The 25,669-nt window shown below is 46.3% G+C and overlaps 1 protein-coding gene and 1 non-coding gene across 23 annotated transcripts in view; both read right to left on the bottom strand.

Annotated features, from left to right (window-relative positions):
* ZFP90 (ZFP90 zinc finger protein) overlaps positions 1-25,316 on the bottom strand; it is a 40,839-nt gene extending 15,523 nt beyond the window's left edge. For 4 of the 22 annotated variants that reach the window (XM_074027489.1, XM_065536725.2, XM_065536727.2 and 1 more), the window contains exons 1-2: positions 15,146-15,336; positions 14,805-14,872 (exon numbers count right to left, since the gene is read on the bottom strand). Coding sequence is in view for 14 of the 22 variants with exons in the window: in XM_065536725.2 (XP_065392797.1) it covers positions 14,805-14,837 (33 nt within the window). In the remaining 8 variants the exon portion in view is untranslated. Of the gene's footprint in view, positions 1-14,804; positions 14,873-15,137; positions 15,337-21,246; positions 21,405-24,876 lie in introns of those variants that run through there. The other 18 variants (XM_074027492.1, XM_074027495.1, XM_015443074.3 and 15 more) reach the window with 9 other exon arrangements.
* On the bottom strand, positions 19,078-19,222 carry LOC123570751 (U4 spliceosomal RNA). The gene has a single exon (XR_006694995.1). It is a non-coding gene; the product is annotated as a U4 spliceosomal RNA (small nuclear RNA).
* Positions 25,317-25,669: the final 353 nt, after the last annotated feature.

The raw sequence follows: 25,669 nt of genomic DNA, 5'->3' as shown, positions 1-25,669 counted from the left end.
TGGTGACAGAGCAAGACTCCATCTCAAAAAAACAAAAAACAAAAAACAAAAACCACAAACCCTTCACTGCCTCCCACTTTTCCCTATTCCTGTCACCCTCACCCTAGTTCAAGTCACCATTTCTTACCTGGACTACTGATTGCTACAACCTCCTAGTTCATCTCTCCTCTCACTCTTGCCCCACTACCCAAGTCCATTTTCCACATGACAACCAGAGAGGTCTTGTTAAAACCTGCCAGACTGCTGGGCACGGTGGCTCACACCTGTGATCCTAGCACTTTGGGAGGCTGAGGTGGGAGGATCACTAGAGGCCAGGAGTTCCAGACCAGCCTGGACAACATAATGAGACCCCATCTCTAAAACAAACAAATTATTTTTTTAATTAGCTGGGCATAGTGGTTTACATCTGTGGTCCCAGCTACTTGGAGGACTGAGGCAGGAGGATTGCTTGAGCCCGGGAGTTCAAGGCTACAGTGAGCCACAATGACACCACTTCATTCTAGCCTGGGTGACAGTCAAGACCCTGTCTGAAAGAAAAACAAAACAAAAAAAGAATCTGCCAGATCAAGTCACCTCTGTTTCAAGGCCTCCAAAGGCACCCTGATTCATTCCAAGTAAAGTCAAAGTCTTTACGGCCGCCTATAGGCCCTTCACAATCTGGGTGCCAACTAGCTCCCTGACTTCACCTCAAGCTTCCTCCCCAACGTGCAGCTCTCCCCTGCACCCAACCCATCCTCCTTCTGATTCCTGGAAGACACTAAACCTACCTCCTCCCTGGTGCCTGTGTTCTGCCTGTTCCCTTGACTTGAGCCTCTTCCCGCATGTACGCCCGTGGCTCCCTACTCACTGGCTCCAGCTTTGTTCAAATGTCACTTTATCAGAGCAACCCTCCCTCACCATCCTCCATAAAATAGCACCCCACTCTATTCTCACCGTCTTTTTTCACAGCCTTTGCCACCTGACATGTCATGTTTGTTGACAGTCTATATCCCACAGCAGAATGTAAACCCCAAGAGAGTAGGAATACTATTTATTTTCTTTACTGTTGAATCTCCATTGCCTAGAATAGACCTGACATGTAGTAGGTGCTCCACAAATATTTAATACATTTTTCTTTTGAGACAAGGTCTTGCTCTGTTCCCAGGCTGGAGTGCGGTGGTGCAATCATAGCTCACTGCAGCCTTGACCTGCTGGGCCCAGGCAATCTTATCATTTCAACCTCCTAAGCAGCTGGGACCACAGGTGTGTGCCACCATACCTGGCTATTTTTTATTTTTATTTTTGTAGAGATAGGGTTTCTCTATGTTGCCCAGGCTGGTCTTGGACTTATGGGCTCAAGCAATTCTCCTGCATCGGCCTCTCAAAGTGCTGGGATGACAGGTGTTAGCCACTGTGCCTCATCCACAAATATTTAGTAAGTATTTGTCTTGAGATGAAAACTTAGATTCCTCAGTGTGAGCTTCAGAGCCCTTCATGGCCTAGTCCCCTGGGGAGCTCCACAGCCCCTACTCTGGCTTCTCCTCCCGTCAGACACTAACATTTGGCCGTGCAGAAGAGTTACAGCTCCTTGTAACCAGAACGCTCTTTCACCTCGGCAAGCATTGCTTCAAGCACTCAGGCTTTTTCCTTGGCCTGGCTAAGGCTTACTCTTCACTCTTCACCAAGACTTGGTCAAGTTCTCTCCTCTGCGGCTCCATACATACCCTAGGTCTGGACTGTGTCCCCCTCCCATCCCAGCAGCTCTCCTCCTTGGGCCTCCATCTAGCACAGCTCATAAGACAATACTACATTCAGGCGTTTTGTTACCCAGTGGTCACTCCCACCAAACTGTGCTTCTAGAGGGTCAAAGACCTTGGCTCAGGCACCTCCAAATTTCCAGAGGCCAGAACCAGTTTGGTACATAATGGACAATCAAAAGTTTGCCAGAGTAAATAGGTAAAATGCACTCTGAGATCCTCGGTGGAAGTTAGTCCCTCTGAGTCAGATCGACTTCAGGGCATTCTCATGCTGCAGGTCACACCTTGAACCCTAATAAATGATCCAGTAACACCTTGCAGACAGCTGCTCATCCTTCTTCCAGATATAACAGGACCTCATCATCAACCCCTTTTAAAAATTAACAAAGTGGCTGTAATCCCAACACATTGGGAGGCTGAGGTAGGTGGATCACGAGGTCAGAAGATTGAGACCATCCTGGCTAACATGGTGAAACTCCGTCTCTAATAAAAATACAATAAAATTAGCTGTGTGTGGTGGCAGGCACCTGTAGTCCCAGATACTCAGGCGGCTGAGGCAGGAGAATGGTGTGAACCCAGGAGGCAGAGCTTGCAGTGAGCGGAGATCACGCCACTGCACTCCAGCCTGGGTGACAGCACGAGACTCCATCTCAAAAAAAAAACCAACCAAAAAAAACCAAAAAAACACAAAAAACTAACAAAGTTATTAGGAAGTATCACGTATTACAGCCAGGTGCAGTGGCTCACACCTGTAATCCTAGCACTTTGGGAGGCCGAGGCAGGCGGATCACCTGAGGTCAGGAATTCGAGACCAGCCAGCCAACATGGCAAAACCCTGTCTCTAGTAAAAATACAATTAGCTGGGCGTGGTGGCAGGCACCTATAATCCCAGCTACTTGGGAGGCTGAGGCAGGGAGAATTGCTTGAACCCAGGAGGCGAAGGTTGAAGTGAGCCGAGACTGTGCCACTGCACCTCAGCCTGGGCAACAGAGTGAGACTCTGTCTCAAAAAAAAAAAAAAAAGAAGTATCACATGTTCCCTTTCCTTATGCTGACATACAAGGATCTTGGCCAACTAGTGGAGCCCAAAGCAAGGAACTAGGAACAGCACATACTAAGTTGAGAAGACTCAATTTCATGGGCTTCTAAAAAGCTCCATAAAGCTCCTAAAAAGCTCCATAATGAATAAATGCATAATATCCTTGAGTAGATCTCACACCTCCTGGAGATCCAATTACCTCATCAATAACACGAGTTCCCTGAACTACAGAAATAGAGTTTTATGAGCAGATGGGGTGAAAGGGCACTTTCAGAAAGGACATGTGCAAATACAGAGTTTGCCCAATTAGAAAACATCACATTTATGGCAATACAGTGTGGTGTCTCCACTTAAGTACTTAGTGGCCTCTGATGCCAGACCGATCATAGTTTAATAAGCCGATAGCTGACAATGTAACTAACAATGGTGTACAGACAGAAGAAACATCACTATCAACCTTTGCACACACACAGATTCCTACTGCATCACCATCTGCAGTACTGAAGACTGGAAACCTGGACCTCATCCTTGACTCTTCATTTTTCCTTTATGCCTTGCAGCCACCAAAAGCCTCAGAAATGTCTCCTGAATTCAGTCCCTTGCCTTCATCCTTCAAATCCAGCTGAAATTCTCCCTTGCCAATGACAGCATTAATCCAAGGAAAGGCAATCTAGAGCTACACAGTCTAATATGGCAGCCACTGGCCACATGTAGCTATTCATTGTGTTTTTAAATTAAGGATTTAGATGTTCACCCAATTACAAACCTGTTTTAAATACTGGGAGGAAAAGAAAAAGAGCAAACAAACTTACAAGCCACACTTGCAATGTAGCTAGTCCAAATGGGCATGTGTGATTAAGTAAAATACACACGAGGCCAGGCACAGTGTCTCACACCTATAATCCCAGCACTTTGGGAGGCTGAGGTGGGTGGATCACCTGAGGTCAGGAGTTTGAGACCAGCCTGGCCAACATGGAGAAACCAAGTCTCTACAAAAATACAAAAATTAGCTAGGTGTGGTGGAGCACACCTGTAATCCCAAATACTCAGGAGACTGAGGCAGGAGAATGGCTTGAACCCATAAGGCAGAGATTACAGTGAGCCAAGATCGTGCCACTGCACTCCAGCCTGGGTGACAGAGTGAGACTCTGTCTCAAATAAATAAATTAAATTAAATACACACTGGATTTCAAAGACTTAGTACCAAGGAAAGAATGTAAAATACCTCATAGTAATTTTAAAATATTTATTACATATAGAGATGATAATATTCTGGATATATTGTTTTAAATAATATATATTACTAAAATTAATTTCACCTGTTTCTTTTTACATTGTAGCCACTAGAAAACTTAAAATTATACATGGAATCTATATTTCTTTGGGACACCACTGTTCTACATTGTTATACATCTCCACCTCAGGGCATCTTCTTTCTCTCAAATGCTGCCTCCTGTCACACACCCAAGCTTCTGCCACATGGACTCTTTGTCCCAGTAACAACATTCTCTTTTGCGTCTCTTTGCCTTTATACATCCTATTCTGACCATAATGTACTTTCTTCCCTCAGTTCCACAGGGAAAAATTCCTAGTCATCCTTGTAGAACCAGTTCACTGTTCCGTTCCCTCCTGAAGCTTCCCCACATCCTCCATGCTCCCCATCCCCCTTAAGCATTTGGTCCCCATCTCCATTTCAGAACTGTAGCCATCTAGCTACACTTTTCTCCCTCAAGAATTTCTTAAACTCCTTTTTATTTCAGTATCTCCGACACTGCAAGCAGAGAGTGTCCAGAATCACCTGGGCAGCTTTTCTAAATTGCCCATGCATGGAGGGTCCTGCCCAGCATCTTTTAAAAGCTCTTCAGGTGGTTCATTATCAAAGAGCGACAGTTCAGATTTCTTGAACACTTGCTGCTAGGCAAGCACTGAGCTCAGTCATTTACGTGCACTCTCATCACATTTCCTCACTGAAATGGAGAACCCCAGAGGAAGCAGGCACCACTTCCTGACTGGTTCTGAAGCATGACCCTGGTTAAGAACCATTGCCTGGTACAGGGCAAGCATTCCAAACACGTCTGCTGAGTGAATGGATACAGAATTTGGGTAATTCTCACTGAAAGAAAATGAGGAGTTGTTTCAAGGATTAAAAAAAAAAATGTGGGTTAGTGAATTAAATTCTTAGATTATAAAAAGTAGAGGCAAAAAGAAAATGATGGCATTAACAGCCAAATCTAAGGCTGGTTCCTCTCAAGCACCAGCCAAACAGAAAAACCTCTGATAAATCGAGTAAGAAGAAATTTTTAAAAGATGAACTTGAAGATAGGAGGATAAGGCCAGGCACGGTGGCTCCTGCCTGTAATCCCAGCACTTTGGGAGGCCGAGGCGGGTGAATCACCTGAGGTTGAGAGTTTGAGACCAGTCTGACTAACATGGAGAAACCCCATCTCTACTAAAAATACAAAATTAGCTGGGTGTGGAGGTGCATGCCTGTAATCCCAGCTACTCGGGAGACTGAGGCAGGAGCATTGTTTGAACCCAGAAGGCGGAGGTTGCAGTGAGTTGAGCTTGTGCCATTGCACTCCAGCCTAAGCAATAAGAGCAAAACTCTGTCTCAAAAAAAAATAAATAAATAAAAATAAAAAAGGATAAACAAAACAGTGAAATACACAAATAGTGTGTTAAGAAATGCAAAATATCTTAACAAAGTGGAAAACTTTTAAATTCTAAACTACCAATGTTGACACAAAAAAGCAGAAACCTTCATAATTGAGGAGGAAATAGAGAAAATTGTTGCCAAACCATCCTATGTATAAAAATTCTGGGTCTAAATGTTTTATAGGTAAATTCTTTCAAAAGACAGAAAAAGGTGAAAAGCAATCTGAATGTTTCTATAAATTAAGGATAAGTATGACACCAAAACCTGTCCAAGAGAGTGCTTTCTCTCTGATGGCTATTTCCCTTAGTAATACAGACATAAAAAAGTGATCAATTGGGCTAGACGCGGTGGCTCACAGCCACTTTGGGAGGCTGGTAATCCCAGCACTTTGGGAGGCCGAGGCAGGTGGATCACTTGAGGTCAGGAGTTTGAGACCAGCCTGCCCAACATGGTGAAACCCCATCTCTACTAAAAATCAAAACTAGCCGGACGAGGTGGACATGCCTGTAATCCCAGCTACCTGGGAGGCTGAGGCAGGAGCATCGTTTCAACTTAGGAGGTGGAGGTTGCAGTGAGCTGAGATTGCACTCCAGCCTGGGCAACAAGAGCAAAACTCTGTCTCAAAAAAAAAAAAAAAAAAAAAAAGAGAGATCAACTGTATTTTGAAAAACTTATGTATTGTAACCAAGTGAAATTTTTTCCCAGCATTATGTATAAGAGTAAAAATTTCAGAAACAACCTAAATGTTCTGTGAGAAATGGCTAAATAAATTTTGGTACATTCATACAAAGCAATATAATACAGTCATTAAAACTGATTTGATTTTAAACAACAAAAAAAGAATCCTCATAAAACTTAAACGAAATTTAAAATATGCTAAAAATGTTTAAGGGGAAAAACATGCATAACGAGAAAAAGAAATTCATCAGAACAAATACAGAGGTCCTAGGGAAGAGGGATCATAAATGACTTTTTTCTATTAAAAAGTCTAGATTATTATTTTTTTTTTTTTTTTTGAGGCAGAGTCTTCACTCTGTCGCCCAAGCTGGAGTGCAGTGGCACCATCTCGGCTCACTGCAAGCTCCGCCTCCCGGGTTCGCGCCATTCTCCTGCCTCAGCCTCCGGAGTAGCTGGGACTACAGGCGCCCGCCACCGCGCCCGGCTAATTTTTTTTGTATTTTAGTAGAGACGGGGTTTCACCGTGTTAGCCAGGATGGTCTCGATCTACTGACCTCGTGATCCGCCCGCCTCGGCCTCCCAAAGTGCAGGGATTACAGGCGTGAGCCACCGCGCCCGGCCAAAAAGTCTAGATTATTAAGCAATTAATACCCAGAATATATACAGAACTCCTAAAAATCCAACAAAAAACCATTCAAAAATGGGCCAGGAACTTGCATAAACATTTCTCCAAAGAAGATATACAAAGAAGTTCAAAATCACTAATTATTAGAGAATGCAAATCAAAACTACAATGAGATATCACCTCACACAAGCTAGGATGGCTACTATCAAGACAAAACAGAAAATAACAAGTGTTGGCGGGATGTGGAGAAATTGGAACCCTTTGTGCACTGTCGTTACGAATGTAAAAAGGTACAGCTGCTATGGAAACAGTATGGTGGCTCCAGGAAAAAAATTACCATATGACCCCGCAATTTCTCTCTGGGTATACAACCAAAAGAATTGAAAGTAGGGACTCAAAGAGATATTTGTACCCCCACGTTCAACAGTTCAATGCCTCATGTTCATGTTCAGTGCTATAGCAGCATTATTCACAACAGTTAAACATGGAAACAATCCAAGTGTCCATCAACAGATGAATGGATAAGCAAAATGGAATTGTATTTAGCCTTAGAAAGGCTTTTATGTTAGAGCATTGTATTCAGCCTTTAAAAGAAAGAAAATTCTGGCCGGGCGCGGTGGCTCACGCCTGTAATCCCAGCACTTTGGGAGGCCGAGGCGGGCGGATCACAAGGTCAGGAGATCGAGACCACGGTAAAACCCCGTCTCTACTAAAAATACAAAAAAATTAGCCGGGCGCGGTTGTGGGCGCCTGTAGTCCCAGCTACTCGGGAGGCTGAGGCAGGAGAATGGCATGAACCCGGGAGGCGGAGCTTGCAGTGAGCCGAGATCGCGCCACTGCACTCCAGCCTGGGCAACAGAGCGAGACTCCGTCTCAAAAAAAAAAAAAAAAAAAAAGAAAATTCTGATACATGCTATGACTTAGATGAATCTTGAAGACATTATAATAAATGAAATAAGCCAGCCACAAAAAGATACATACTGTATGATTCTGGCCAGATGTGGTGGCTCACGCCTGTAATCCCAGCATTTTGGGAGGCTGAGGCGGGCAGATCACTTGAGGTCAGGAGTTCAAGACCAGCCTGGCCAACATGATGAATCCCCGGCTCTACTAAAAACACAAAAATTAGCTGGGCGTGGGGGCGCATGACTGTAGTCCCAGCTGTCAGGAGGCTGAGACAGAACTGCTTGAACCTAGGAGGCTGAGGTTGCAGTGAGCCGAGATTGCGCCACCACACTCCAGCCTGGGTGACAGAGCGAGACTCCGTCTTAATAAAAAACAAAACAAAACAAAACAAAACATACTGTTTGATTCCACTTATATGAGATAAGAGTGGTCAAAATCATAGAGATAGGAAGCAAAATGGCAGTTGCAGGGACTGGAAGAAAGAATGAAGGGTTATTGTTTAATGGATTATAGAGTTTTCAGTTTTACAAGATGAAGAGTTTTGAAGATGGATAGTGGTGATGACTGCACTACATATGAATGTATTTAACACCACTGAACTGTATACTTAAAATTAGTTAAGATTGTCTTATGTATATTTTATCAAAATTTTTAAAAATTGAAAAAGATTATATCAAAGCTAAAAAGTCTCTAATATATATGCTCACATATATACTTTATTTATATACTTTATTTATTTATACAGTAAGATATACTTTATTTATTTGTTTTGAGACAGAGTCTTGCTGCGTCTCCCAGGCTGGAGTGCAGTGGCGCAATCTCGGCTCACTGCAACCTCCACCTCCCGGGCTCAAGCGATTCTCATGTCTGAGCCTCCCAAGTAGCTGGGATTACAGGCGTGTGCCGCCCCACCCAGCTAATTTTTGTATTTTTAGTAGAGATGGGGTTTCACTATGTGGCCCAGGCTGGTCTTGAACTCCTGGGCTCATGCAATTTGCCCGCCTTAGCATCCCAAAGTGCAGGGATTATAGGTGTGAGCCACTGTACCCGGCCATAAGATATACTTTAATAAAAGTAATACAACACGGAAAAGTAAGGAAAATAATCTTATTTTTGAAACAGGTTTTTTTTTTTTTTTTTGAGACAGAGTCTTGCTCTGTCGCCCAGGCTGGAGTGCGGTGGCACGATCTTGGCTCACTGAAAGCTCCGACTCCCGGGTTCACACCATTCTCCTGCCTCAGCCTCCCGAGTAGCTGGGACTACAGGCGCCTGCCACCACGCCCGGCTAATTTTTTTGTATTTTTAGTAGAGACGGAGTTTCACCATCTTGGCCAGGATGGTCTCGATCTCCGGACCTCGTGATCTGCCCGCCTCGGCCTCCCAAAGTGCTGGGATTACAGACGTGAGCCACCACGCCTGGCCTGAAACAGTTCTACGAGGAACAGGTTTTGACATCCTAACATCCAAAAGACAAATTTTTAAAAACTGTTCAGTGCAAATCATATTATTTCATGTAATCATTTTATCGGAAAATAAAATGGGGTCATTGTGACTGAGAAATATAATTTGTGCTATCTTAGGAGCAGAAAGTATAAAATTGCTGCTTCGACTTAAGTGGTTATGAATGATCATGTTACCTCGTGTTTAGTCTGGGCAAGGGGTTGAAGGGAGGAGTCAAATGGCCTTACTCGAAAGGAGCACAAAGCCTGGTACAGAGAAGGCTGGGTAAATGCACCACTCCATTCCATGTAAGAACAGTATTATAATAGGTGTGCATGGGCCGGGCGCGGTGGCTCACACCTGTAATCCCAGCACTTTGGAAGGCCAAGGCGGACAGATCAAGAGGTCAGGAGATTGAGACTATCCTGGCTAACACGGTGAAACCCCTTCTCTACTAAAAATACAAAAAATTAGCTGGCCGTGGTGGCACGTGCCTGTAGTTCCAGCTACTCGGGAGGCTGAGGCAGGAGAATCGCTTGAACCCGGGAGGCAGAGATTGCAGTGAGCTGAAATCACACCACTGCACTCCAGCCTGTGTGACAGAGTGAGACTCCGTCTCAAAAAAAAAAAAAAAAGTGTTCACAGGTGTTATGGGCACACATAGGAGCAGTACCTAACCTTACACAGGGGAAGGTGCAATCTGTGCTAAGGCTTAGAGACCACCTCCTGCTAGCTCAGGTCGAAGCTGAGAAGGGGAACCTCTGGACAGATGGAGCTCAGACATCCTTAACCACAAACATGCTGACCTGATTCAGCAAGTGGTCTGGTTTCCCCTGGTGGCCCCAGGAGCATCTTATCTGAGTTTGGGTGACCTAAGCCAGGTTTTGCTGGGTCTGTTCACCCTGATGATCTATCCAGAGCTTTTGGGATCCAGAGTCAACAGAGACCAGGCTATGACCCCTCCTCCCCATTTCCTCTCTATCAAGGAAATCTCTTCTCTAACATGAAGAGATCTGGTCTCCATATGTAGCATTTTTCTTATAAAACTTCCCTCATTTTTCTTTCTGTGTGTGTGTGTGTTTTTTTTTTTTTTTTTGAGATGGGATCTCTCTCTGCTGCCCAGGCTGGAGTGCAGTAGTGCAATCATAGCTCACTGTAGCCTCAAACTCCTGAGCTTAAGTGATCCTCCCACCTCAGCCTCCCAAGTGGCTGGCACTATAGGTGTGTGTGCCACTACACCTAGCTTAAAACTTCTCTCATTTCTTATTGTTCTGGTGGCTTCAAATTTAAGAATGGCAAATGCCTTTTTTGTTTCCTAACTAAAAATGTAGTACACGTGTGATGAAAAAAAGGCAAGCCAATGCGGTGGCTCACACCTGTGATCCCAGCATTTTGGGAGGCTGAGGCGGGTGGATCACTTGAGGTCAGGAGTTTGAGACCAGTCTGGCCAACATAGTGAAACCCCATCTCTAGTAAAAATACAAAAAATGAGTTGGGTGTGGTGGCGCACACCTGTAATCCCAGCTACTTGGGAGGCTGAGACAGGAGAATTGCTTGAACCCGGAAGGCAGAGGTTGCAGTGAGACGAGACTGCACTACTGTACTCCAGCCTGGGTGACAGAGCGAAACTCCATCACCCCCCTAAAAAAAGGGGCAGGCCAGACGCAGTGGCGCATGCCTAAAATCTCAGCACTTTGGGAGGCTGAGGCGGGCAGACCACGAGGTCAGGAGATTGAGACCATCCTGGTCAACATGGTGAAACCCCATCTCTACTAAAAACACAAAAATTAGCTGGGCATGGTGGCACATGCCTGTAATCCCAGTTACTCGGGAGGCGGAGACAGGAAAATTGCTTGAACCAGGGAGTTGGAGGTTGCGGTGAGTCAAGACCACGCCACTGCACTCCAGCCTGGCGACGGAACAAGACTCCATCTCAAAAAAAAAAAAAAAGAAAAGAAAAGAAAGAAAAGCAAATGAGGATGCGTAATGTTTACATAGACATTGCTACTAATGATCCTATAGATACATAGCTATATCTATGTAAACATTCTAAATGGGTATCCCGGCTCCTCCATTTCTGCTCCCAGTCCCACCCTGCTTCAGATGGAGCCAGTTCAGGAATTTGCTAACTATGCTCAGGGGAAAGGTCCCACTCATCAAAACACCTCTCCAAAGGAACTATTATCAAATATAATATCAAACTTTTTCTCCTAGGATTCATCATTCATGGCAATCTTTAAAAAAATCTAAGAAGTTGTATTAGTTCCCTGCCCCAAATCATCAGCTCAAGCTACACTGGCCTCTTTGCTACTCCTTGAATACACCAGACACACATCCTGCTGCTAGGCTGTTCCCTCTGCCCAGAGCATTCTTCCTCTAGACATTAACTCCCTCATCTCCTTCAAGTCTGCTCAGATGTCACCATCTCAACAAGGATAAGGCTTACCCTGACCACATCATTTTAAATTGCACCCCTACTACAAAACCCCCACCTCCCCACTCAATCGCCCTTACCTTTCTCTACCTTTTTTCCCTTTTGAGATACTACTGCCTTCTAGGATACCATACAATTTACTTATTTACTGAATTCTTGTCTGCCCTCTTTAGAATGTAAGCTCCTTGAGAGCAGAGTCCTTTCTAATTTTGTTCACTGAAGTATCCCAACTGCCTAGAAAAGTGCCTGACACATCACAGGGCTCAATGACTATCTGGTGAATGAGCAGATGAATGAATGATGAATGAACGAATGAGTTACAAGGCCAAAAAGAACAAGTCCAAACTCCTTCCATTCTCCTCTACCCACTGCCAGCAGCCCATAGCTGATGTTACACAGAACAATGCTTTAACGAACATGCACCCCCCCATCTTCTTGCCTCCCAACTTGCCTGATTCACCAAGTCAATCAACTCTACCCTCTCCCTTCTGTTTTTTAGGTTTTGTTTTGTTTTTTGAGATGGAGTCTCACTCTGTCACCCAGGCTGGAAGGCAGTGGCGGGATCTCAGTTCATCGCAAACTCTACCTCCCAGGTTCAAGTGATTCTCCTGCCTCAGCCTCCCTAGTAGCTGGGACTACAGGCGCCCATCATCATGCCTGGGTAATTTTTGTATTTTTAATGAAGACAGAGTTTCACCATGTTGGCCAGGCTGGTCTTGAACTCCTGACCTCAAGTGATCCGCCTGCCTCGGCCTCCCAAAGTACTGGCATTACAGACCCCTTTTGTTTTCACCTGCTTAGACTCTGCTCCTATTCAAAGGTGAAAACTGCACTGACTTCTTCCCACTGGCAGAACGTCCTGGCCCCTCTCTTAACTCCAAGCAGCCTCTGGACCTCTGTAACAACATGTGACACCAGCTCTCTTGTGCTCTACTTCTGCAGGAGACTGTCTGCTCCCACTAAATCAACTTCACAGTTAAGCAGTCACAGGACTCATTACTCATCTTTGCATTCCCCTGAGGGCCATGCTCAGAAAAGGGGAACCACTGCTAAAGGGAAATTTCTGCCTGAAAAGCCCCATTTAGGACCAGTATTCTGTCTGTCCTTCATCCCTGGTTATCATCTGCAGCCTGAGTTAGATAACCCACGTGGACATCATCAGGCCATTCAATGAGAATGCAACTGAGCCAGGGTGTTCGGGAAACATAGCTTTAAAAGTAAAGTTTACAGTGGTCCTTAAAATTCACTGCTCAGAACATGAATCCACTTTCACCACTAAAAAGGTATCCTCCCACTATAGAAAAGACCGGAGTCCCTGATGAGGTGTTAAGTCATCTAATTCTCACAATCCTATGGAGGACACTTTGCATGTAAAAGGGATAATGATCATGATGTGCTCTGGCTCTCCTCAAACCAAGTAACTGTCTTGTTTTAGTATTGTCAGGTGTCTTACTCCTTAAGGCTCATCCCTGTAAAACAGAAACATATAATAAGAAGTAAATATAAATATATTTATTCGAAAAGGCAGGCCGGGCCTGGTGGCTCAAGCCTGTAATCCCAGAACTTTAGGAGGTCAGGAGATCAAGACCAACCGGGCCAACATGGTGAAACACCATCTCTACTAAAAATACAAAAATTAGCTGGGTATGGTGGCATGTGCCTAGCTGTGGTGGCTCACACCTGTAATCCCAACACTTTGAGAGGCTGAAGTGAGCAGATCACTTGAGCTTAGGAGTTCAAGACCAGCCTGGCAAAACCCCATCTTTACAAAAAATACAAAAATTAGGCCAGGTGTGGTGGTTCACACCTGTAATCCCAGCACCTTGGGAGGCTGACGTGGGCAGATCAATTGAGGTCAGGAGTTTGAGACCAGCCTGGCCAACACGGTAAAACCAACTCTACTAAAATACAAAAAAGTTAGCTGGGTGTGGTGGTGCACACCTGTAATCTCAGCTACTAGGGAGGCTGAGGCAGCAGAATCACTTGAACCCAGGAGGTGGAGTTTGCAGTGAGCCGAGATCAAGCCACTGCACTTCAGCCTGGGCAACAGAATGAGACTCTGTCTCAAAAAATAAAATAAAATAAACAAAAAATACAAAAATTAGCCAGGCATGGTGATGTGCACCATGGCAGAGGTTGCAGTGAGCCAAGATCATGCCACTGTACTCCACACTGGGTGACAGAGACCCTGCCTGTCTCACACAAAAAAAAAAAAAAAAGTATGATGTATTGTATGCTTAATTTACTATAAACTGCTTTTAAAGGACATTACTAAGTTGCTATTTTTATCTTTTTACTTTTCAATTTTTTGTTTTTTTGCAGAGAAAGAGTCTACGTTGCCCAGGCTGGTCTCAAACTCCTGGGCTTAAACTAAGATCCTACTGCCTCAGCTTCCCAAAGTGCTGGAATTACAGGTGTGAGCCACTGTACCTGGCAACTTGGTATTTTTATTTGGATTGATCTTGATGTCTCACACACCTAACAACTACAGTCTATCATTGTTCCTTAATTCTAAAGAGCGTGTAGATTCAAAGATACAGATATTATCTGGATCTTGGTGTATTTTCACCAATATGTAAATCAATAGATAACCTTAGAGTTGTGATGCTTCTAGAAAATGTCCCCTCTGCCACAAGAATAAATGGGTTCACGAATCAGCCTCGCACTAATTAAGGTGAAAGCTGGACTTCTGCGGGGGGTGGGGGAGTGGTATGCTCTATGACATTTTTGTTAAAGCAGAAAAGGACACAAAAAGCTCTGGGAGAATCAACCCTGGTTTTGTTTTTGGTTGTTTTTTTATTTTGTTTTTGCCTCCTTGCCCAAGAAAGCCCATCTCCAGCCTCGTCCTAGACATGTTCTAACCAGGCTTCTACGGCCCCTTACGGACACTCTATGGGCCCTGGGTCAGAAGCTGGGGCTCCTCTCTCCTCACTTGCCGACAGTCACTTCCTCCTCTACAGTGTTCCATCCTGTCACCTCACTCTCCATTCCTTATTGACAAGAGTTCAAAAAATTGGCGTGGCATTCAGGACTCTCAAAACTGACACTTCCCAACGCATCCAATCTCAACTCCTCCCATAAGATCACACCACACTGGCCCCCTCTACCCCACGGAGCAGCCTCCCCTTTGGGAATCTCGCTCCCCAAAGCCTGGGGAGCAAGGCTAGGAGGCTCCGATCGAGCCAAGCAAGCAAGGGAGTCGCCAGGAGGAGAACAATGACTGCTCCAAACACCCCCGGGAGATGTGATGGATGGATGGGATGCCCAGGAGGTTAGGAACGCGTTGCTCACCTGGGGCGTGGCCGTCGGAGGCCTCGGGGCCATTCCTGCCTCGCCAGGGCCCGGCTCCGGGGCAGGAGCTGGGGAGAGAGGACAGGGCCCACTCACCCCGCCGCAACACCAACCCCACCCCACTCCGCCCCGCCTCCGCCCCTAAACCACATCTCCAGCGGAGACGGTGGCGAGGACGGCGGAACCAGCCCGGGCCTGCCGCTCCCCATCCCCGAAATGAAAGGCTCGGCGGCCTCCCGGACACCCCCCTCCGGCCACGCCCAGTCCCCTTCGCAGGGTGGTGGGCGAGGCCCGGCTGACACCCGCCAAACCCAGGAGGGGTGCCGCCCAGACCCGCGCACTCGGAATCACCGCCTCTGGGGGGCTCCTGATTTCGCGACCTCCGGCCCACCCAGAGCCTCGGGCAGCTCCTCCCGCCCCCGCCGCAGGCTTGGTTATCTCCAATTCCGATCTGCTGAGGGGCTGCCTAAAGGGGCCTCAGCCGCACCGGGGTCGGACAATGGCCGCAGCGGCAGGGCAGAGCCGGAAGTGCGCCTGCGCACGCGGAGCCTCGCTCCCGCAACCCCGGGGCCTCGCCGGGCGCGCGAACTACGCTTCCCAGAGGCCCGCGCGCGCGCGGGCCCCGCCTAGGCGGCCTCAGAAGACGCGTTAGGGACCCCTGCGAGGGCCAAGGGAGGCGGCCGGAGTGGCTCGAGTGTGCATGTGTCCGTGTATTCCACAGTCACTGTGCGCCTCCTCTGTGCAAGGGGCTTGTTACTAGCCGGGGGATCGGCCGGGAAAGACCCTGGTTTCGGGGAGCAAGCGTACGCCCCGTGGGGCGAGGCTGAAAATAAAAACGCAAACATAATGTCAGGTCTTGACTTCAGCTCTTTAAGAGTGACACACGAAGGGCGTGAGACAGCGTCAGAGGGTGGGGCATTTGCATCTTCATCAAAAGGCAATTTTCCATTTCTCATTTCAGAGAAAAGAGAAACTTCGGACTTCGGATAAATCCGTGGCCTCCTGAACAGTGTGCCAGCGCAGACCGACTGCCGTGTTATTTCATTACTCAGTAGTCCCTTGCGCAGGATTTTGTGTTTGGGACAGGCCAATAGTGATGGAAATTTTCTTTCTTTTCTCTTCCTTTCTTTCCTTTCTCTCTCTTTTTTTTTTTTTTTTTTCTCTCTCTCTCTCTTTCTTTTCAGATGGAGTTTCGCTCTTGTTGCCCAGGCTGGACTGTAACAGCGCGATTTTGGCTCACCGCAACCTCCGCCTCCCGGGTTCAAGCGATTCTCCCACCTCAGCCTCCCGAGTAGCTGGGATTACAGGCATGCGATGCGCCACCACACCCGTTTAATTTTGTATTTTTTAGAGACGGGGTTTCTCCATGTTGGTCATGCTGGTCTCAAACTCCTAACCTAAGGTGATCTGCCTGCCTCGGCCTCCCAAAGTGCTGGGATTACAAGCGTGGGCAACCGCGCCCGGCCGGATGGAAATTTTCAGCACAAAGATAGGTCAACTTTTAGATACAGCCATTAGGTTTATGTAATTATGTGTTATATATCACAGACATTCAGTCTACATTTCCTAGATTTCAGCTTGATTTCTTAACATTAGAGCATCGCATACCAACATGGTAGAAAATGACTGAAACAAAATGTTCCTGATGTCACACTGCCTTATCAAAAATATGAACATTCAAAAATAAATGCTTTATGCCAGGTGCGGTGGCTCAAGCCTGTAATCCCAGCACTTTGGGAGGCTGAGGCAAGTGGATCACCTGAGGTCAGGAGTTTGAGACCAGCCTGACCAACATGGAGATACCTTGTCTCTACTAAAAATACAAAAGTAGCCGGGCATCATGGCGTATGCCTGTAATCCCAGCTACTCAGGAGGCTGAGGCAGGAGAATCGCTTGAATCCGGGAGGCAGAGGTAGTGGTGAGTCGAGACTGCACCATTGGACTCTAGCCTGGGCAACAAGAGCAAAACTTCATCTCAAAAAAACAAAACAAAACAAAAGGAAGAAAATTTCCATTACTGTTGGCTTGTCCCAAACACAAAATCCTGCGCAAGGGGCTACCAAGTAATGAAATAACATGTCAATTGCACAGGGAGGCTGAGGAGGGAGGAGCCCAGGAATTAAAAGACCAGCTTCGGCAACATGGCAAAACCCGTCTCTACAGAAAATACAAACATTAACTGGTTGCAATAGTGTGCGCTTGTCAAGTCCCAGCTACTTGGGAGGTTGAGGTGGGAAGATCGTTTGAACCTGGGAAGCAGAGGTTGTGGTGGGTTGTGATTTCACCACAGCACTCTGGCCTGGGTGACAAAGCGAGACTCTGTCTCAAAAAATATATATATATATAAATTAATGAGTGCTTTCTATCACTGCTTTGTGAATATAGTGCTCTGGAATTAGCAGAAGGCATAATTCAGAAGTATGAATTAGAGTGGACCGGGAGGCCCGAGGCAAGTGACTTAGTAGCTGCAACTAAGGCAACTGCAAGCTGGGCACGGTGGCTCACGCCTGTAATCCTAGCACTTTGGGAGGCTGAGGGGGACGGATCACCTGAGGTCAGAGTTTGAGACCAGCCTGGCCAACATGGTGAAACCCCATCTCTACTAAAAATACAAAAATTAGCAGGATGTGGTGGCATGCACCTGTAGTCCCAGCTACTTGGGAGGATGTAGCAGGAGAATCACTTGAACCCCAGAGGTGTAGGTTGCAGTGAGCCAAGACTGCACCAGTATACTCCAACCTGGGTAAGAGATGGAGACTGTCTCAAAAACAAACAAACAAAAAAACCACCACTACCACCACCAACAAAAAAACCAACTGCAGGTGCACAAGGGGAAAAGAATTCCAGGCTGAAGAAACTGAAGGTGCAAAAGCTCTCAGATGGGAACAAGCTTGGTGTGCTTAGGAACAGATAGATGCCTAATGTAGCTTAGCAGAGTGAGGGATAAGAGAGTGAGCAGAGCAGAGGTAGGGCAGGTAGACTGGGGCTTGATGGAGCAAGGCTTTGGAGGTTGTGATGAGGGGTGTGGATTTTACTTTGTGTGATGAGAGTCACTGGCTTAGTAACAGCAGTGGAATCACTATGAGAGAATAAGAGGAATTTTTCCTATTGTCCCAGAATTGGTAACCAGGACTCAGAATTGAGGATTAAGTTCTATATTCTAAGGAAAGATGAAAACATTTCAGGTGAGAACCTCTCAGGTCTTATCAAAGGAAGCTGGGTGCTGAATTCTGAATTTGCTCTGTTACTATTAACCATTGACTCAATGCCACCCTTCTTTCCCAGGCTATCTAAGAGTATGATGGGAAAGAAAAGAAAAAGTCCCTACCCAGGCACGGTGGCCTGTAATTCCCACACTTTGGGAGGCTGAGGAGGGAGGATCGCTTGAGCCTAGGAGTTCCAGACCATCCTGGGCAACATAGTGAGACCTTGTTTCTATAATGGTAATAATAATAATAATAATGCCAGGTGTGGTGGCACACCAGTAGTCCCCGGCTACTGGGGAGCCTGAGGTGGGAGGATCACCTTGAGCTAGAAGAGGGTGAGGATGCAGTGAGCTGAGATCGTGCCACTGTACTCCAGCTTGGGTGACAGAGCAAGACCCTCTCTCAAAAGAAAGAAAAAGAATTCCTCAGATGAGCAAGCCTTCTACCTAGTGCGGAAGGCAGCGTTCATCCCCACTCCCACCTGCAAGATGAATGTGAGAAAGAGCACTCAAACACTGAGCCTACCCAGGAGAGGGGGAGGTTTTAAAAACTGCCCCGCTACCTCCCAGAGAAAAGGGAAAGAGAACAACGCTGTTTGTAAGGAGAGCAACCTAAATTTCTACTGTTTGTGTAGAAAGTACATGTACTGGAAAATAATTGGGCTTTAGCCCCCAGGGGAGAGGTGTGCAGTTCACAATGGTAAGAGGCTGTGGAATTAACTGGGTGTGAGAAGAAGCTCACACCCAGCTGGAGAATGAAGGCAGCTGAAGCAGAGCTGGGTGTTTCAAGTCAGGTATCTACTGGTTTCCTCTAAGGAACTCACAGATGCACTCCTGCTTCTAAGAGTGTGGCTCAGCAACCTTAATGCTGGATAAAACATTTTAAAAATCTTTTAAAATGTATTGATAAGCTAGAAAATTGGTAAGGAATACAGAGAAGCCCAAACCCAAACAAAACGAGTAACTTAGAGTAGTAGGCAGAACATAGAATGCTAGCTTTCACCTGGGAATCATTTGCCAAATGAGGCAAACTTGAGCTTTGTTTTTCTTTCTTTTTTTCCCCTTCAGTCTCCATAGAGACTGTCAAAAATTAAATTGCCAATGTCTAGTATAGTTCACGTCATTATGGCAGTGTGTTGGGAAAAGTTTTCAATTAGCAGTAATTGTGCCTCGGATAAACCCCATTTTTACGATACTGCCATTGCACAAAGCTAAGAGCTTTGTTTTTCATAGTCCTGTAGGCACAAGAGCCAAGTGACAAAACCCAGACCCCATCCAAAGTAGGATATCTAATAGAAGACACTCCCCACCACCCAATGAAAATTAGGACTCCATAGATGAATACTCCCATGGTAGAGACTGCAAGGTAAATTACCTGTTTCAAACTTTCACAATGAGTAGGGGGATTGGTGGAGGTGGTTGGTGGATATCTTTCCTGAGAATTTGTAACCAAAGCTGGTTCCTATGTGGAATTACAACCTGTATTCACAGTCCCTGGGTTGTTCAAAAAACTGCAAGCTGAGAATGTAGTTTAAATTGGTTCTCGGCTAACAGTGCTTCCAGGCATCTGGCAGAATCAAACATAAATCCAATCTGGGAGAACTTACCTCCAGTCCAGGCTTCAAAGGACTTCCTCAAATGTAATCCCAAGAAATATGAGCTCACAGTCATGAATCACAAACACAAAGCACATGCAGAAAACATGGAACCATGAATGACAGTAGAAAAAATAGTATAATATTCATAACAACCTCAAATATAGGGAGTTGTCAGTGTCAGACACAAAATTTATAATACTATGTCTAATATGTTTCAAAAATTAATTTTATTTCATTTTTATTTGTTTATTTATTTTTTGAGACAGAGTCTCCCTCTGTCACCCAGGCTGGAGTGCAGTGGCATGATCTCGGCTCACTGCAAGCTCCGCTTCCCAATGGGTTCACACCATTCTCCTGCCTCAGCCTCCCGAGTAGCTGGGACTACAGGCACCTGCCACCAAGCCAGGCTAATTTTTTGTATTTTTAGTAGAGATGGGGTTTCACTGTGTTAGCCAGGATGGTCTCAATCTCCTGACCTCGTGATCTGCCTGCCTCGGCCTCCCAAAGTGCTGGGATTACAGGCATGAGCCACCGTGCCCAGTCGTCAAAAATTTATTTTAATAGACTAAAGTAGGGGTTGGACATATGAATAAAGAACAAGAATCCAAAATCTTTTTTTTTTTTTTTTTTTTTTTGAGACGGAGTCTTGCTCTGTCGCCCAGGCTGGAGTGCCGTGGCCGGATCTCAGCTCACTGCAAGCTCCGCCTCCCAGGTTCACGCCATTCTCCCGCCTCAGCCTCCCGAGTAGCTGGGACTACAGGCGCCCGCCACTTCGCCCGGCTAGTTTTTTGTATTTTTTAGTGGAGACGGGGTTTCACCGTGTTAGCAAGGATGGTCTCGATCTCCTGACCTCGTGATCCACCCGTCTTGGCCTCCCAAAGTGCTGGGATTACAGGCTTGAGCCACCGCGCCCGGCCAAGAATCCAAAATCTTAAGAACCAAATAGAATTTTAAAAATGACCAGGCGTGGTGGCTCACACCTGTAATCCTAGCACTTCAAGAGGCCGAGGCGGGTGGATCATGAGGTCAGGAGCTCAAGACCATCCTGGCGAATACAGTGAAACCCTGTCTCTACTAAAAATACAAAACACTGGCTGGGCGTGGTGGCATGTGCCTGTAGTCCCAGCTACTCGGGAGGCTGAGGCGAGAGAATCACTTGAACCCGGGAGGCAGAGGTTGCAGTGAGCCTAGATCACGCCATTGCACTCCAGCCTGGGCTGCACAGCAAGACACTGTCTCAAAAAGAAAAAAAGAAAGAAAATCTTTAAGTTAAAAATGTAATGCACAGGGTTAACCATAGATTAGACATAGCCAAAGAGAAAATTAGTGAACAGAAGGTCGATCTGAGGAAATTACCCACAAATGGACAAGGAGATGAAAAAAAGTTTAAAAAAGGCAGAGAGCTATAACACATCTAATCTGGGTTCCAGAAGAAGAAAAGAAGAGAATCGAGGCAATATTTGAAAAAGATAAAGGGTGAAAATTTCCAGAACTGATGAAAGATATAAATTTAAAGATTCTGGAATCCTGACACTCCAAGCCAGATAAACAAAAATAAATTTACACTGAGACACATCATAGTGAAACTGTAGAACATCAAAGAAGATCTTTAAAATGCAAGAGAGAAAAAACATATTACCTTTGAAGGAATGAAAATTAGAAGATGGATAGCTGAGTGTGATGGCTCCCAGCTACTTGGGAGGCTGAGGCAGGAGGATGGCTTGAACCTGGGAGATGGAGGTTGCAGTAAGCTGAGATTGCACCATTGCACTCCAGCCTGGGCAACAGAGCAAGACTCTGTCTCAAAACAACAACAAAAAAGGAGAATTAGAAGATGGTAACAATGGAAGACAGCTGGAATTATATCTTCATGAATGAGGATTAAATAGAGGGATTTTTTGAAAAACAAAAAACAGAATGTCATCAACAGAGACTTATTAAAGTTGGGTGTGTTTCAAATGGAAGGAAAATGATTCCACATGAAAAGTCATATATAGACAATGAAACAGCGAACAAAGAAAATGGTAAATCTATGTGTAAATCTAAATTAAAATTGACTATATAAAACTATTGATTATGTCTTGTGGGTTTAAAAAAAGATGAAACTAAAATCCAGGTCAACAGAAGAAAATCAAGGTGCTCCTGATGAGAGATTAAAGGTTCTAAGGTTATTATATTGTTTTGGAGGATAAAGAGGGACTTCAGTGGGTTGACTATATGTCACAAAAGTCCCTATGGCCTCTTGGTCTCTCATTTTCTCTTAATGTCAGCATTTGTTTCTCTTCCTCCTTTATGAAGACCTCACAGCCAGTCAACTGAACTTTTTTCCTACCAGGGCTCTTGATTCTTTTATCCCCACCTTGTGCTGAAACTGACCTACAAAATCCAGTATCATGCCAGTTGAAAACTGCTGGGAAAATGAGCCTGTTGACAATTTTTTTACCCATTTTCAAGCCCACTTCTCCACTTCACCTCCAGTCTTAGAGACAGACGTTCCTTTACTGATTTGGAGAACAGTGCTCTCTCTCGGGGTCCTTGGTCCCCAATCCCTTCTAATCTATCATCCATATTTCTTCTACATCTCACATTTTGTTTTTTCTTTGGTCTTTTTCCATCAGACTTATAACCATGCTTAAATCTCTCCCTTCTGAGAGTCAGATACACACACACACACACACACAGATTTCTTGTCCCCAGATGTCTCTCAGCTGCCACTCTTCTTTACCCCTACCCATTTCATCTGAACTTCTAGAAAAGTTCAGATCTTTTGTGAAGACCAAGTCCTCATTTCCCATTCATGCCTTGTTTGACTGTTGTTTGGCTTCTACCTTCACCTTACTCTGATACTGATTTTGCCAACGTGACCAGTGATTAGCTAGTTGATGACTTGAATAGACATCAGGCAGATTTTATCTTATGCTATCTGGCACTTATCTCCCTGAAACTCTTTCCTCCACTGGCTGCTAATCCTGCCTTTTCTGGAGCTCCTAGAATTTCTCTACATTCCACCTTTGCCCCACTCCACCCATTTTTTTTTTTTTTTTTTTTTTTTTTTTTTTTTTTTTGAGACGGAGTTTCATTCTTGTTGCCCAGTCTGGAGTGCAATGTTGCAATCTCAGCTCAATGCAACCTCCACCTCCTGGGTTCCAGCGATTCTCCTGCCTCAGCCTCCTGAGTAGCTGGGATTACAGGCGCCAACCACCACGCCCAGCTAATTTTTGTATTTTTAGTAGAGACAGGGTTTCACCATGTTAGCCAGGCTGGTCTTGAACTCCTAGACTCAGGCAATCCACCCATCTTGGCCTCCCAAAGTGCTGGGATTACAGGCGTGAGCCACCACGCCAGGCCCTTTCTTTTTCTAACACCTTTATTGAGATATAAATCATGGGCCGAGACGGGCGGATCACGAGGTCAGGAGATCGAGACCATCCTGGCTAAAACGGTGAAACCCCGTCTCTACTAAAAAATACAAAAAACTAGCCGGGCGAGGTGGCGGGCGCCTGTAGTCCCAGCTACTCGGGAGGCTGAGGCAGGAGAATGGCGTAAACCCGGGAGGCGGAGCTTGCAGTGAGCCGAGATCGCGCCACTGCACTCCAGCCTGGGTGACAGAGCCAGACTCTGTCTCAAAAAAAAAAAAAAAAAAAAAAAAGAGATATAAATCATGTATTATAGAGCTCACAGTTTAAAGTGTACAATTCAGTAGTTTTTATACAACCATCACTACAATCTAATTCTAGAATATTTTCATCATCCCCAAAAGAAAACTTATGCCCATTAGTAGCCATTCCATAATCCTACCCTGCCACCTTGCAGTTCTAGGCAACCACTGTTCTACTTTTTCTCTATATAGTTTGCCTATTCTGGACATTTCACATTGCAGGCATGCAGTATGTATTTGTTTGTATGTGTATGATTGGCTTCTTTCACTTATCATGTCAGAGGCATGTGACCCAGAGCAACTCCATTTTAAATAAGAGCTGGGTAAAATGAGGCTGAGACCTACTGGGCTACATTCCCAGAGGGTTAAGCTATTCTAAGTCACAGAATGACATAGGAGGTTGGCACAAGATACAGGTCATAAAGACCTTGCTGATAAAACAAGTTGCAGTAAAGAAGCCGGCTAAAACCCACCAAAACCAAGATGGCGACAAGAGTGACCTCTGGTCGTCCTCACTGCTATACTCCTAAAAGCGCCATGACAGTTTACAAATGCTATGACAACATCAGGAAGTTACCCTAAATGGTCTAAAAAGGGGAGGCATAAATAATCCACCCCTTGTTTAGTAGATCATCAAGAAATAACCATTAACATGGGCAACCAGCAGCCCTCTGTCTATGGAGTAGCTATTCTTTTATTTCTTTACTTTCTTTTTTCTTTTTTTTTTTTTTTTTTTGAGACGGAGTCTCGCTGTGTCTCACAGGCTGGAGTGCAGTGGCGTGATCTCGGCTCACTGCAAGCTCCGCCTCCCGGGTTCACGCCATTCTCCCGCCTCAGCCTCCCAAGTAGCTGAGACTACAGGCGCCCGCCACCACGCCCGGGTAGTTTTTTTTTGTATTTTTAGTAGAGACGGGGTTTCACCATGTTAGCCAGGATAGTCTCGATCTCCTGACCTCGTGATCCACCCGCCTCGGCCTCCCAAAGTGCTGGGATTACAGGCTTGAGCCACCGCGCCCGGCCATTTCTTTACTTTCTTAATAAACTTGCTTTTGCTTTGCACTATGGACCTCGCCCTAAATTCTTTCTTGCGAGAGAGCCAAGAGCCCTCTCTTGGGGTCTGGATAGTGACCGCTTTCCTATAATAGTAGTGCTTCTGAGGTTCACCCATGTTGTAGCCCATATCAGCAACGCAATCCTTTGTATTGCTGAATAATATATGAGTATATGGATGTATCACATTCTGTCTAGTCATTCATCAGTTGGTGGGCATTTGGGTTGTTTACACTTTTGGCCTTATTGAACTCCAACTCGGGCTCAAGTGACCCGCCCGCCTCTCCTCCCAGGTGCTAGGATTACAGGCGTGAGCCATCGCACCGGGTCTCAAAGATTATTATTTATAAAACCTGGAGTTGCTATGGGAGAGGGGACCAACTGGATATTTTGGAGGGTGAAGCTCTCCCCATTCACAGAGGTCTAGTGGTTGGCTCGGCTTTCTGCACAGACGGAGACACATACAGAAAACACACACTCGGGGGAATTAATCGGCTCCTGCGCACAGTTCCAAAGCGCCACCCCAACCAGAACCACCCCTAAGCCCTCAACCCAGCGCACCAAGGTCCCAGGTGCACCAGAAGTGTAGTCTGACTCGTGCAGGTCCGCTGACTGCTGCTGGGGAGGGGGCCCCGCCCAGGCTCTACGTCCTGCGCCTTGGGGAAGGGGCCGAGCACCTGAGGAATGGGGGTTGGTCGGCAGTGAGTCCCAGAGCAACGACGCGCGCCCCTCGACTGCGGCCCCGGGTTCGAGGCACTGCACCCTCCTCTCCGCTCCAGGTCCGCGCTCGGGGCTGGGGGAGGGGGCGCAGGGAGGGAAGCGGCGGGCTAGTTGCAGAGGAAGCGCAGCTTTGCCTCGCCCAGCACCTGCCGCAGGGGGTCTGGAAGCCCTTGTCGTCGGGTTGCGAGGCGCAGAAGTCCCCAAGTACTAAGAGCCCGCAGCCATTTTCTCCCGCGGGTCCTCATCTCCATGTACGCCGCCCAGCCACCAGCGGGAAGGGGAGGGCGGGGACGTGCCTCCTAGCCAATCAGGAACCACATAGTTCGGCGTGCTGTCTCCATGACAACGGCCTGGGGTTCCGCTAGCTCCTCTGGGTTCTGCTAGCTACTCAAGAGTTCGAAGGCAGGAAAGACCTACTCGCACGTTCACCGGAAACCGGGAACGCAGGGGCGGGACCAGAGAGACTGGCAGAGGTCTCCAGGTGCCCGAGTGGTGCCCCAAAACCTCTTCAAACCCCGCGTCCGGTGGGCAAGAGGGCGCTCCTGGGCTTGGAGGGCGGAGGATGAGGCATTCAGCGGGACCTAGTCCCATCCCAGCCTGGGAGAGCATCAGGGACCCGTCGTTAATATCAAAT

This window comes from Macaca fascicularis, chromosome 20 (assembly GCF_037993035.2).
Source record: "Macaca fascicularis isolate 582-1 chromosome 20, T2T-MFA8v1.1".
Classification (NCBI taxonomy): Eukaryota; Metazoa; Chordata; class Mammalia; order Primates; family Cercopithecidae; genus Macaca; species Macaca fascicularis.
Note: the sequence above shows the minus strand (reverse complement) of the source record. Positions and strands in the feature narration are given on the sequence as shown.